The 15,859-nt window shown below is 31.4% G+C and overlaps 1 protein-coding gene across 1 annotated transcript in view; it reads left to right on the forward strand.

The window, feature by feature from the left end:
• Nucleotides 1–15,859, forward strand: part of LOC128867027 (potassium channel subfamily T member 2) — a 174,563-nt gene that overhangs the window by 139,135 nt on the left and 19,569 nt on the right. The window contains exons 18-21 of the mRNA XM_054108119.1: nt 689–852; nt 918–1,029; nt 1,128–1,313; nt 5,774–5,905. Coding sequence (XP_053964094.1) covers nt 689–852; nt 918–1,029; nt 1,128–1,313; nt 5,774–5,905 — 594 coding nt within the window. The remainder of the gene's footprint in view (nt 1–688; nt 853–917; nt 1,030–1,127; nt 1,314–5,773; nt 5,906–15,859) is intronic.

The following is a 15,859-nucleotide window of genomic DNA, read 5'->3' on the forward strand; positions in this document are numbered from 1 at the left end:
TTATAATTTTTAAAAATTGTGTCATATGTCGTAGCCAGCTGCAATATGCAAACCGACAAACAATGGAACGCATACAGGTCAAAATAAACATCCATCACTAAAATCATTTTTTTACGTAGTAAAAATGTTATTCAAAAACAAAATTGGATGATTAATTTGGACCACTTTGTATTTTTGAATCTTTTGATATGAAAAGTTAATTTTTGATATCTGGTTTTTTTTATTTGAAGAACTGCAAAATGGCACTAAAAAGAAAATTATAAACAATTTTTTTTAAATTGTAATATAAAAAGGGACTACAGCAAAATGTTAATCAAACTGAAATTTGCAGAAAAAAACCAAAAATACTTCTAAAAGTGATTATTGTATTAAAATATTTTGTTTTATCAACATTCTTATTTTTTACAATCAACATTTTGGCTTTGCATACTTTTTACTTTCATCACTCTTTTTTTTTCTACTTCATATTTTTATAACCAAAACTCTCCCTCCTCGTTCATTATTAACTAACTTCTTTTAAAAATTAATTGCTCGAAATTAACTTCTGACTCATGCTGTAATGGACATTTTTTTAGAATTTTATGTAGAATTGGAAGCTGCTAAGAACGATGTCGAAAAAGTAGACCGCCCTAGTAAAACATTATTATATATTTTCTTTTAATACTTTTCCCCTCTCATGTACCTTTAGGTCTATTGGATGCTCGGTTCGATCGATTGTTTGGATGATTTGCTGCGCGCCGGCATCACATTAGCCGAGAGTGTTGTGGTGGTGAACAAAGAATTGTCCAACTCAGCAGAGGAAGACTCCCTGGCCGATTGCAATACCATAGTTGCGGTGCAAACCATGTTCAAGTGAGTGCCGCAAATTTCTTAAATGCATATATTTGCACTTCTTAAATTTCTTATCGATTTTCCAGATTCTTTCCGAGCATCAAGAGCATCACCGAACTATCGCAAAGCTCCAATATGCGTTTCATGCAGTTTCGCGCACACGACAAATATGCGCTGCATCTGAGCAAAATGGAGAAGGTACGAGTATGAAATGTAAATATTTTAGTAGTAGCTTTCAGAAAAATGTCAAATAAAAATGTATACCATCCTCTTATATGCTCTTCTCGTTCATGCAGCGCGAAAAGGAGCGTGGCTCGCACATCTCTTACATGTTTCGTTTGCCTTTTGCTGCCGGCGCCGTTTTTAGCGCTTCCATGCTGGATACGCTACTCTATCAGGCATTCGTAAAAGATTATGTGATTACATTTGTGCGCTTGCTGTTAGGCATTGATCAGGCGCCGGGTAGTGGCTTTCTGACATCGGTAAGAAAATATTTCATGAATACCCCACGCCTGAATGGATAAAGAGACAAGTTCTAAACTTCAATATTAGTTGAATTTGATGAACTTGTGAAAATTCAGTTATTTTTATTAATTTCAACGTATTTCAAAATATTAAAACAAACAAAAAAATAATAGATATTGTTTGGTTAGCAATATGGAGAGGGGAGAGAGAAAGCGAGACATTTTAGTTGATTACTACTTTGTTGCACTTTTATACATGGAACTTAGCAGTGCGCTCATTCTAGTACAAATAGATTGTAAGCACGCATCAAATTTGCTATGTGTTTCTTACTGCTCATGAGAGAGTTCGTGAGATGAAGGTAGGATAATGAAGCCTTTTGTAACATTTATTAATTGGGTGAGCCTGCTGTTTCAATAGCTCCATAGGAGGAGTGTTTTTTTTTTTCTTGAGATTATGTCCAGATGCAGTGCAATAGGCGTCGCTGTAGTTTGAATAGTGGGTTGTTGAGAGTTTCAGTGGTTTGTTGTAGGCGATTAAAATAATACAGGAAGCTCGTGTTGATTGAAGTACATACTTACGGGGTGAAAAATAAACAGCAAAGATCGATGACATAGCTTGGGTTGCCTCAAACTTTCAATTCTAATTAAGGGGTTATATACCTTGTGAGCTCGAAAAAAAGGGCGATTGTCATACTTTTTTTTAAATATGTTTTACTTTTATTCAAATGAGGCATATACCATACTGAAGGGTTTTTATTTTAAAAAATGTTATTATTTATTTTTGATATCGTCCCTCCCCCGAAACGCCGTTTTTTAGAAGAGGCTTGCGGTGATCACGGTAGCGTATGAGCAGCTCAACTGAAATCAAAAAAGTTAAATGATTGCCGTAGAAAAATGTTTTTAGTGAATCTGAACGATTTATTTACACAAAAAAAATGTTTCTGGATATGAAAACCGCTTTGCACCAAAAAAAACATTTTTTAGAGGTGGAAAAATTAAAAAAAAAGTAATTCCAGCGAACTATGCAAATATTTATAAAAAGTGAACCGTTCCGATTCACGGATTGTAACTTCGAATAATAAAAAAAAAATTTTAATGCAAATCGGCCAAATAGCTTTTGATAAATAAGGATCACCGCGACGGTAATTTTCAAAAAAGACGACTTCGAGATAATCGCGTCCAAAGTTTTGCGTGCACTTCATTTATGGATAAGGTTGCGCGCTTCCACGGTCTGTAACTTTCGTTCTAGTGATCCGATCTTTATGATTTCTGGAATTTATATTTTTAAGATGATGTTGTTTTAGAATATTCCATAAAAAAGGTTTCGAGTTTTAGTCCAATACAAGGTATATAACCCCTTAACAAAAAATAAAAAAAAGACTAAAGTAAAAATGATTTTCATAAAATAAAAACCCGAAATATGGCTTTAAGTAAAATTTTAATTATTTCTTTTATTTAGTTAGTTTCATAATTTTTTATTATTATTAATAATTAATTATAATTAAAAATTAATCTAAAGTAAAATTAGTTAATTAAATTAATATAAAATTGAAAGTTTAATATTATCAATTAAAAATAATATTTAATTAAAAGTAAAATTAATAATTAATTTTATTTTAATTTAATAAGTTAATTTTACTTTTGATTTATATTAATTTAATTGATTCATTTCACTTTTAACGAATAAATTTTTACTATTACCACTGATGAATTAAATATTTTGCTAAAACTAACTTTCAATCAACGCCAAAAAAATTACTGAAATCAAAAGAAAAAATGTCTACATTTTGTGAAATTTTCTTAATTTTTATTTTCATTAGGCTTAAATTAGTATATTTCTTTGTTCAAAGTACATATTTTTTGTAGAAATTTTTTATTCGGTTATCGTCCATAACATTTCAAATATTTTTTAGAATTTTTATATTAAATTACTTCAATTTTTTATAAAGTTATTTAAATTTAATTTGATGTTAATTTGTTCTCATAGTTACAATTAACGGGTGATTTTATAGCTGTTATCTTTTTAAACAGTTGGTTTAAACAGCTGACGCACGTTTAGTGTTTTGTTTCACTGTCAAACATCTTCAGTTTGGTCTATAATTTAAACATGAATCGTCTTACAAACGAACAACACTTGCAAATCACTGAATTTTATTATAAAAATGTGTCTTCTGTTAAGAAAGTTTATCGCCCGCTTCTTCGATTTTATGGTCAGTTTAATAGACCCACTGAAACGGCTATTCGAGCTATTGTGACTAAGTTTAGAACCAAATTTACATTATTGGACAACCACCACCACAACCACCAACACGCTTACGTAAAGTGCGAACTGAAGAAAATATCGCAGCTGTATCGGCCAGTGTTAATGATGGCCATCAATTATCGATTCGTCACCGTTCGCAGCAATTGGGCCTCTGTTACTCAACAACGTGGAAAATTTTGCGAAAGGACTTAGGTGTGAAGCCTTTCAAAATATAGCTGGTGTAAGAATTGAAGCCGAACGACCTACCACAATGCAGAGATTTTGGTGAATGGGCTCTTGGAAAGTTGGCCGAAGATCCACTGTTTTATCGAAAAATTGTGTTCAGCGACGAAGCTCATTTTTGGATCACTGGGTACGTAAATAAGCAGAATTGTCGATTTTGGAGTGAAGATCAGCCAGAAGAATTGTAAGAGCTACCAATGTATCCAGCAAAGGTCACAGTTTGGTGCAGTTTATGGGCAGGAGGTATCATTGGACCGTACTTCTTCAAAGATACTGCGAATTGTTACGTAACTGTGAATGGTGAGCGCTACCGTGAAATGATATCCAAATTTTTTTTGCCCCAAAATGCAAGAGCTTGACGGTTTCAGCAAGACGGTGCCACATGCCACAAAGCACGCGTAACAATGGACTTGTTGAGAGGCGAGTTCGGTGAACATTTTATTTCATGTTCGGGACCTATCAATTGGCCACCCAGATCGTGTGATATAACGACTTTAGATTATTTTTTGTGGGGCTATGTTAAAGCTCGTGTCTATTCAGACAAGCCTGCTTCAATTAACGCATTGGAAGACAACACTAAAGCATTTATATGTGAGATACCGGCCGAAACATTGGAAAGAGTATGCGAAAATTAGACTAAGCGGATGGACCATTTGAAGCGCAGTCGCGGTCAACATTTGCATGAAATGATCTTCAACCATTAAATTATATGGACTGTACTATCGATTTAAATAAAACTTTCATGCATTTTTCTGAATTTCACGTTTTTTTTTTTTTGAAAAACTTTCCTATAGCTCTTAAAAAATCACCCTTTATGTAATTTTTCTTTATTTGTTTTTTTTTTTTTATTCTTTTATTTTTTCATTGTCCATAAAATTTTAAATATTTCTTTAGTATTGTTAAATTAAATTCCACTAATTTTTTAGTCTGATGTTACTTTATTCTTAAATTATTAGTTGAAACTATATATATTTTTGTATTTTTTTCTTTAGATTTTTTTTTTATTTTGTCAGCATCCATCACATTTTAAATATTTTATTGGAATTTTTAACTTAATATATATTCCTCTTATTTTTGTAGAATTTTTTTTTTTAAGTTTTATGTCACTATTATAAACTAAAACTATTATAACTCTTGGTTGAAACCATAAATACCATATTTTTTTCAATTTTTCTTTTTGTATTTTTTTTAGTTTATTATTGTCTATCAACTCGTAGCTGAACCATTAAACTTTTATTTAGAAATGTTGAATTAAATTTTTCTAAGTATTTCATAACTACTTTTTGAAGTTTGTAATTACATTTTGCCTAACTCTTAATTCAAGCTATATAAATGTTAATAGGATCTAAAATTGTTTACAATTAATTTTTTTTTTTATAAATTCAAAAGTAAAGTTTTCCAATCTTTTCTACACTTCAAGTAAAATTTTAGGAAAATCAACTCTTAGTTCAAACTAAATACAAATTATTGAGTATTTACAACTACTTTTTTTACTTATATTTTCGAATTTTTATTTTATTACAACTTCTTTTTACAAGTTTAAACTGAATGAAAATTAATTTAAAAATTTTGTTAATCAATTTTTTTAGAAATGTAATTTTAAATTTAAAATAATTTTGCAAATTTTTCTTTTAGAAATGTAACGTAAAATTATAAAAAAATCATTTTTCATTTTTCAGGCATTTTATATTACTTTTACCAAACATAAAAAAAAAAATCTAAAAGTTTTCTAAATATTACGGGTTTGTCATCAAATTCTTAACTGCCTTCATGTTTTTTAATTAAAGAAATTATTTTATTTATTTATTATTTTAATGAAATATATTTTACGAAAGCTAAATTTAGAAAACAATTACAAAAACAAATAATTGTAAGGAAAAAACAATTTTTTTTTATATTTCTAATTCACTTTTTAATTGTTTTAATAACAACAAAAAATATTCCAATATTCAGTGACTATAATTTCGTCAAATTTACATTTTCATTTATTCAGATGCGCATCACCAAGGATGATATGTGGATACGTACCTACGGTCGGTTGTATCAGAAACTCTGTTCGACAACTTGTGAGATACCGATTGGCATTTATCGTACTCAGGACACATCGAATACGGAAGCATCACATGTGAGTAATTCACCTGTAGAGAGGTGGGGACCTTTTTCCGCTTTTGGAAAGCACTGTGTGCGCTTGCGACCATCGGTGAGTCCATACGAATGTAACTAAAAGCTCAGACCTAAAAGTCAAATTTAAATAAAACAAAGTAAATAATACACTTCTACTACTTACAATTTACTTCCTTACTAACTTACCTCATAAGAACTTGAATGAGTAATGACGAGCACTTTGATTACACTAGCATACACGCATATTTTTACTTGTATTAAAACAATCATCACCTCAACTATATTACATATACCTAGATACGCATAGATTGAGATATCTATGTGTAGTATTTAGTTGAGCACCCTGAATACCTTGCAGAAATCAGTTAGCCATAACTCACACACTTGCAAGGTGACGTTTTTTTTTCAATCACTGAAATATAGTTACTAACATTTAAAAAAAGACAACTTTTTTTTTTTGTAAAATCAAACTATGAAATATTTTGCCAGGTGATACTTCTTCACTGAACACCTATAGAATAGCAAAACAATTTTAGACAGAGTCATTATGAATAGATCGTTGGAACTACAAAGAAGACGCGCTTTAACAGGATTTATTTACACAAGCATGACCAACAAAAAAAAAAAGGGATAACAAAAAAAATTACGGAAAAGTGCATTTTTTCCATGGCAATTCAATAAAAATTTTCAAATTAGCATCGACACGAGGAAATTTCAAATTAAAAAAATAAAAAAGAAATAGAAAAATTATCTTTTTTTTTTTGTCATAGAACAAATTATTGATTGATATTTGATGGGTAGTTCGGAATGGTGAGCAATTCTGTTATAAATCATCCCGATTCATATCTTCAATTTCAGTTCACAAAAAGTCGGTTATAGGAGCTTTGTAAGTTAGTTGGTTCATTAGTCATTGATAAACGGGGATTATTAGTAATTGATCCGGGAACTATACAGGCTACAAAGAACTGTATGTTTATGCATTACGGATGCTATGAGTACAACCTCTGGTGATGCCCTAAATGCTATGCTTCATTTGCTCCCCATGGATCTTAAGATACAACAGGAAGCAATAAAAGCAATGTGTAGACTCCATAAATATGGTTTCTGGCACGAAGAGGGAACTTCGGGACACAGAGAAATCTTTGAGTTGCTATCTGGGCAGTATCCACTGTTTTTGGCACCTAAAGACGACCTGATACCCACAGTTTCATTTGGAAGGAAATTTGATGTCAGATTTCCATTGCGTGAGCAATGGAGCAATCCAGAATGCATGCAGGGAGTTTTGACGGATATTTTCTTTACTGATGGGTCCAAGAATGAAATAGGGTCTGGTACTTAACCGATAGTAATAGTATCACTATGCTATGGGGGAAATGGCAACTGTTTTCCAAACAGAAGTTTTTGCCATCCTGAAAATAGCCGAATGAATAATCGAGAGGAGATGGAGCGGGAAACAGATTGGAGCTTTCAGTGACAGTCAGGCTGCACGGAAGGCCCTGGAGAGCGCGAAGCAAACCTCAAAGATTGTTTAAGAATGTAAGAAGAATATGGGTTCCAGAACACTCCAAGGAAACGAATTGGCCGATGAATTGGCCTACCGTGGTTCAGCGGTGCCCCCACAGGGGCCAGAGGCAATAATCGGAATCAGTTCCGCAGGTATCATGAACTGGATCAGCGATTATGTAGACAATCTACATAAAAAGCGATGGTCCGCTCTAGAGCGTTGCAGAACAGAAACGTTTTTTGTGACAAGTCCGAACAGAAAACTGTAAAACTTTCTACTAAAACTTAGAAGGAAAAACGTTCGGTTGATGGTCGGTATCACTACAGGACACAACCCATGGGGTCAGCATATGACCACCATTTGAACCATTGAAGACCCAGTGTGCCTGTCATGCTTGGAGGAGGCGGATATCACTGAGCACTTTCTCTGTGAGTGTCCTGCCTTTGCTAGAGCACGGCTACGAGTTTTGGGTTCCGATGTCATGAGAATGAGTAATATTCGTTCTCTAAAACTGGAGGATATTTACAGATTTGCCAAAGAATCTGGAAAATTCTCACAAGACGAATTATCTCTATCTCTGTCCCTATTCTTTCCTATATCTTTCTCTGATACTTTTCTCCTTCCCTCCTTGACTATCTACCCCCTTTCCAGAGCTTTAAATACAATGGGCTTTTTGGCCTGAGTGTTTTAGGAGCCACCAAATCTCCTGGTGCTCCTTGGCTCGACCTTTTCAAATTTCAATTTCATTGATAAACGACTGTAATAGAACTAATGACATCCTTCATTTGCTCTGTGCCGTCTATTGCATCACTTCGGTGATGTGCACCTTTGTTTTCACGAGAATATCAAACAGTCGGATGGTAAAACTGTCAAATAAAGGACTAATCTTTTCAAATAACAGATGACTGAAAAGTTGAAGTCCCAGATGCACTTCAAGTATTTTTTATGTGTGCCTTACAAGATACGCCCAAACGCATCAAACCTATGGTTAATTTACTCTGCGGCTTTAAGCCTAAACTAAAGTGGCTTAATTACAGTTGAGCACCACATTTACATGCAGTTCAATTGAAAATTTTGTTGTTGCAAAGCGCATTAACTCAGTTTGTTAACTTGCTTGTGCCAGCCTAACAGAGTTAGTGTAAATGTGGTATGTTACATTAACAGCGGCACTCATGTAAACAATTCTTATGAGATGCTTTCAGGCGCATGCTATGCTGTAGCTATAGAAACAAGAGAGAAGCCATTAATTAAGCTTGGTACAAGTTTATTAGAAAATTGATTTGTGCGGAAAATTACTTTTTCCTTTACTTCTAACATAACTACATAAGTTCTGTAATCAGCGAAGTAATTTCAGCAAGTATTTCTGTTGCTCACCAACCTTAAGTGTAAACAAAAATCAGATGTTTGAGTTAGCTGAAATTGAGTTTTTGGTAGAAATAACCAACTGAAAGTCAATTTCCATCTACTCCTTATTCATACAGTCACTGATTGCATAAGATATTCAAATGCAAATTAAGCCGTGTACTTGCGTTCCAAGATCTAGTCCTAATGATTCAAAACAGAAAGACCAAAGTTTTCAAGTAGTATACTATATTAGAATTATTTTTTTAATTGCATTTTGCCTTAGTTTTACTTATTATATTTTACAATTTTTTTAAAGCCTTTCATTATGTTTTGAAAAAATTTATTAGCTCTTATAGTTGTAATTGCTTAAGTTTTTGAACTATTCTTAGATGACTTAAATAATTTCCAGCCAAAATGCATTTTAATAGCAGCAAGCACAAATAATACCTACAATAATTTTTCTGCTTATACTATACATGGCTGTAAATGGGTTAACAAAAACTTAGCTTCACTATGTTGATGAAGCTCAGTAAGTCCTGGTTCTCATTGTGTCATTCTTCTAACGATAAAATGTTAAACAAAATGCGAATATATTTGGTAGTTCCGGGTAGTTCTGCGATTTGAAATTATTGAAATTGCAAAATCAGCAAAAAGTGGTTCAATGAAAACCAGGCATAATGACTTTTAACTTTAATAAAACTATCAAACTTTTGTCTAATCTAACTTTATCCCAACTTTTAAACTCCTATAGAATAACTTTTAAATGGATTATGATTATGAATTTTGTAATGCTTTTGTATGAAATTCTGCAGAAAATATTAAAAATAATTTACTAATATAAATTAGAAAAATAAGTATTGAATATTTCCAGAAATTTTCTTCAATGCTTTTTTGGAAAAAAGTTAACTTCCTATTCAAGCTGATTTAAAAAATTTTATTAAATTTTGTTTTATATATTTTTAATATTTTTTTTAACTCTCTGGCATTTTCCGACATTCACATGAAATTATTTTGCAGAAAAAATTTAAAAAATATATTGTATATATATTTTAACAACTTTGATCACTGAGAGTAGCTCTCCGTAAAAATATTTCAATACACTTTTTTATTGTAAATATAAACTTTCAATCAAACGCTTCGTTTCTCGGCTAAGCCATTTCATGTGAATTTTAGAATAGCCTTGAATAAAATAATTTAATTTGTTTCTTTAAATGTTTTATAATATTTGTTCAGACATTTAGTTCTTTAATTTTCTTAATTTTAGATTTTTTCAATTATTAAAGTTTTTAATTATTTTTTAGTTTTATCTCGGTAGTTTTGCAGGTGTTTTCTTTACCTACCGTTGCTTATTTTTTCTTACAGATAACAAAATTTAGATTTTGAAATATTAAATTATTTATTTTTAATACATTTTTCACATAATTATCGTCCTGAAATTTTTTTCTCTACAAAGTGTTATATACTTTTTGCCAAAACTTATTATTTAGTATTGCTATTAAAAAAAATTAGTTTTTAAATTTTCCCTTTTTTGAAACGATTATATTACTTACTTTTAAATAATTCTTACTTTTTTTGTATTTATTTCGCCCTTAATTAGATATTTAGATGCTATTAAACATTTCTTTGTTAAAAATATATACATATTTTTAATTTTTGATTTTACCTCCACTCGGAGGTTTGCCATTTCCCGCCGAGGGCGAACGCTATTAAGAAAAATGTTTTCTTAATTTTGGCGTTTCACGGAGATTCGAACCTACTTTTTATCTGAATTTCGAATGATATCGGCTACGGCGGCCGAATTATTTCCACTAAAAAATCACAAACCAACACAATCGGCTACTACGGTCGCCGTTGTTTTGCTTGATTTCGCTCTTTAATATATTTTTTTGTTTAAAGTATATCTTTCTTAATTCATTTTCTTTTGATTTAAGCTCTTAACTATATAAAGAGTTTTTTAAAAGACCGCCCTAGATGTTGTTTTCAAATTTAACTTCAAACATGTTAAACTTTGATTCCTTCGAGTTGCACTATTTTTATTCAAAATATACATAGCTTCTAAGAGTTATGTATGAAAATTGGCATCATTTAAAAGTCCATCATGAGCACATCTACAATATATGTAAAATCCGCTAAACAGTCGCCATCGCTTCCTTAGGCATTCATTGTTGAGAACGTCGAGATATCGATGTTGAGGGTTCTTCAGCAACCTTTTACGCTACAATAGTAATATTCTCAAGAGAACCTCCAGTTTTTGGTCTGCCAGTTCATTTTCTATTCTTGACATTTCTTCACGAACCTTTGAATGGTGAACTCATTGGGACGATTATATATATATATATATGTATATATAAATGGCGCGTACACCCGAGCCCGGCCGAACTCCTCTTCCTATTTGTGGCGTGCGTCTTGATGTTGTTCCACAAATGGAAGGACCTACTATTTCAAGCCGCCTCTGAACGGCAGACATTTTTATGAGGAGCTTTTTTATGGCAGAAATACACTTGGACGTTTGCCATTGCCTGCCGAGGGACGACCGCTATTAGGAAAAACGTTTTCTTCATTTTTGTGTTTCACCTAGACTCGAACCTACGTTCTCTCTGTGAATTCCGAATGGTATCGGCTACGGAGGCCAAATTATTTCCACTAAAAAATCACAAATTGTGCGATATGTTGTTCTTAAAAGTCAATTTTTTTCATAATATGTTTCAAAAATTTCAAGGTAATTACAAATATCGTTTAAAACTGTATATCTATCTCTCTCTAATTAACAAATGTTAAAGATAGCATAACAAATTTACCGTCTAGGAATTATTCTACTGACATCTAGGCGTCGTCTTTGAAAGGCTCTCTATGTACAAACTATTTTTAATTGCGATTTTCGCTACTTACTAATTTTTATAAATACCGTTATATATTTTCAGTTAACTTATTAATTTTTTAAGTTTCTTGAAATTGTTAAATTACTTATCTTTAATAATATTTTACTATCATATTTTTGCTCTTTAGGAATTATTTTTCCTAGATACAAAATTTTTGTTAACAAATTAATTTTATTTTAAAATTAAAATTTTTTATTTTTTTTTCATATTATATTCGATTATTATTAAGATAGCAAACGCGTTTTTGACAGTTTTTTAAATTTTCTTGTTAAAAATATATTTCCAAATTTTTTTTCTTACCATTGAATTATATAATTTTAATTATTATTATTTTTCCTTCAAGTATTTTTTTATTATACGCACATATTTATTTTGTTACAAAATTTCATTATAAAGTTTTCTCTATTATTATTATAGAGTTTCTTCATTTCGATAGGGTTCGTAACTACCGGAGATAACTTGTGTCCCGAATATCGATATCATGGGACAAAGCTCTGTTGTTTTGTACTATGAAGTAGTAATTTTTTATTTCATTATTTTATTATTAATATAATTATAATCCGCGCCACTCTCTTCCTCGCATACCGCGCGAGAGTAGGTCCATTTTCACCCAATAAGACGGCAGTTTCTGGCTGCAAGTCGTGTGGCACTATTTTTACTTTTTTAAAGTTTTTCTAAAATTATTTATTTTGAATTTTTTTCCTTAGCTATAATTTTTTTTTCTTCATTTGCTATAATTTTCTCCTGAAGACGATATTACATATTTTTGTAAACATCTTTTTTAATATTTTCTATACTTAAAACTTGTATCATTATTTATTTTTAATAATTTTGCACTTTTTTCGTGACATATTCGCCCATAACTAGTTTTTTTCTTCAGATACTGTTATCTATTTTGGTTAGAAGTTTTTTAATTTTTTTTTATTAATTTCGCTATCGAAATTATATTTCTAAAATTATGTGCAGCATTTTAAATGCACGCTTCTGGCGTTTCTATCACTCATATACACACACACGAACATTTATTTTCTCTAACCCGCATATGTATGAATGTGTGTACATATGTAAAATATTAACATTTTTATTGCATCTCGCCTTAAATTTGCCAAACTCTATTGCCACACATCAAACAATACAAGTAAATGGCTTTTACAGGAGGAAAAATTTCAAGCAATTGGTTTATGCATTGAAAGAATATTAAAAATAGTTAGATTTTTTTTCATTCTAATTAAAATCAATGAGATAAAATGTAAAATTCGTAAATACAAAACAATTTATAACAAATAAAAAAACTGTAAAATAAAACAAATTCTATACGTTAATATTGGACTTGACCTGATACTAGCGCACACGCACGCAGTGAGTCTCTTTCTCTCTCTCGCTCTCTTACCAAATACGATACCAATGAGTGAACTGTATATAAGCAAGATTCAAAAACAAAAAACAAAACAAAAAAAAAAAAAAAAAGACAATATTTTCGCTTCCGTTAACTAGTCGTTTTCGAAATGGAGTTTTCAATTTGCTAAACTTTAATTTGTTTCTGCATCCAACAACAAAAAAAAATATAAAAACAGTTTTGCTTCATGGCTGCATGTGCTAAAGTTTCCAAAATCGTAGTTTGCATGCTTTTTTGCTCGTTTTCTTCAACAAATTTAATATGATTTTTTTTGTGTTCATAAAATTGCACGACTGTTTCTGGTATTTCCCAAATATTTAAATGTTTTTTTTTTTTTCTTATTGCTTGTCAGCTTTAAATCGCACTTATAAAGAGTTTTCCAATGAGGGCGAATCGATATGCAAATTGAGTAAAGCATCTGTTGCTTTGTATATCCAATGGTGCATTATGAGTGGAATCGTTCAAATATCCGCGCACGGTGGCGCATATCCGACAGATCCAATTACCTATTACTTCAGTCCTGAATTACAGCAATCGCTTATATAGGATTTGAGAGCAACGGTCAATTACAATTCATGGGCATGGAAATGCAGCTTTTAAAAAACATCAAAAAAAAATCTTTATGGAGCGAAATTTCCTAATTTCGGTGGAAAATTCACATCAGCTCCGCAAGATGTACTAACCTATTCAAATGGGTTCATGAAGAGTGTTCATCGCAGCATTCGCTTTGTAGTACATTTCACCATCACTTTTGAACTACATCATGCCCATGCCCAAATCCCTCAGTTTGGGTTAAAAAAAAATGATTATCATTAATATGTAGCGCTCACTTTTGGCGCAATACCTTTTCGGAAAAGTACAAACCAATAGCGACGGCAGCCCAAAATCTGTCCAAAACAGGGATATTTTGTGCATGCATTGCCACCTGTAAATGTCGCTGTAGTCAATATATAATAATTTTGCTTGTTAATAAAGCCATTCTTCCGAAAATACGCCTCGTCGTTGCAGCATACAAGGCTAACGAACATTTTCACTAATGGGAACTCATTTTGATGATACATTTTTCTGACTCCACGTGAATACCGTGGCCGCCACAGCCTCTTAACAATGACGTGTCCTTGTGGAAAACTCCGTACTATCGTTTTGTTTAAACTTAACTTTTAAATTTTTATTTATTTTTATTTTTCTTTTTTTGTTATTCTAAACTTTATGGCCCCATTTTGTACTGGTATTAATTTTTTTTTTTATCAAAAAGTTGAAGCTTTGCTTATTATTTTATCTTACAAAATTAGCCAAAAATTACAAACATTACATTAATTTCGTTTTGTTTCTTTTTTTTTAAGTCTGGTAATTAAATTTCGATATGTATCACCTCATTTTAAGCTTTTTAGATCAAACTTAAATACATAGAATGTACAACCAGTAAAACAATGTAGATACTGTTGTTTAATTAATTGCTTGGCAGTGAAAACATACATAAATATGTATGTATATATGTACATACAAACTACTACAAATAAGTAGTATTTGAGAAAAACATTGAAACTGCAAAAACAAAAAACCAAAACTCATTGCTACCAGTACATTTTCCACTGCACACATAAATTCACATATAACACACACACATACCCGCATACATTTGTACATTATATTGAAAATACTTACATGCATTTATATGGGGAATAAAGGCCCTTTGGGTATACAAGTAAGTTTTAACTCAGCAGCGGGTCACACAGCAGTAAATGCCAGGCATTTATTTTACCCATGAAACCGGAATTTGTTTAATAAGATACGTTGCGGTAAATAAATATAGCACAGGGAATTGCTGAGAATTTATTTATTCCTCATTTAATTTTAATAATTTGTTTTTCCTGAAAATTTAATTCGCTTTCCCTCAAAGAACCGTAAAAATTCAGATTCCAAGCTTTGCGCTTATAGAAAAAATTAAAAAAATTTTCATAAATATTACCTGCTTCTTAAGGGGTTAATACAGTTGGAAGGTCGAAAAAAGTGAATTTTCCAGAATTTTTTCTGAGAAAACAGTTAAATTTATTGATATAAAAATTTGTACACATATTATGTGTTCTTTTAACTGTATTTTAAGACTTCGTAAAAATATTTATTTGGAAAGGAGCTACAGCTGATCTCCGGAAGCACCTCACAAAAAAGACGTTTTGCGGTGATCACTAAATCTCCGAACTGGGTCCTCTGAAATTAAAAATACCAAACAGATTTCGTTAAAGTAATGTTAAATCTAGTAATTAATCCAAGGAATAAGTAAAATGGATCACAAAATGGCGGTTTCTCAAAAGAAAAATCGATTTTTGATGATCAAAATTTCGGCCTTAAATTGTTTATAAAAAAAATATTTATCGGTGAGAAAAGATCTTCAATTAATTACCACTTAATCGCCACTTTGATAAAAACGCGCTACCCTTCCGGCCTTGTACTTTCAAGTACTCTGAAACACCTTTTCAAATTTGCGTGTAACTTCGAAAATATTCACCGGAACGATATTAAATTTTCTGTGTGTATTCTTAAACATATGTACCCTATGATCAAAAAGTACAGGAAATGTTTAGTTGACTGTTTTCTTCGATTGCCAAGGTTGAGTGCACCATTATTACTTTCCATCGGGCCAGACAGTCAATAAAGAATATTATTTATCAGTTTTGAAACGTTTGAGAGATGCTCTACGTCGCAAACGGCCGAAAATGTGGGAAAACAATTGTTGGATTTTGCATGATGATAAGGCGCCATGGCACCGAGCCCTAATTGTGCTGGATTATTTTACCAAAATAAATAAATACCGTCGTGCAAGCGCCGTATTCA

Source organism: Anastrepha ludens, chromosome 6 (assembly GCF_028408465.1).
Source record: "Anastrepha ludens isolate Willacy chromosome 6, idAnaLude1.1, whole genome shotgun sequence".
Taxonomy (NCBI): Eukaryota; Metazoa; Arthropoda; class Insecta; order Diptera; family Tephritidae; genus Anastrepha; species Anastrepha ludens.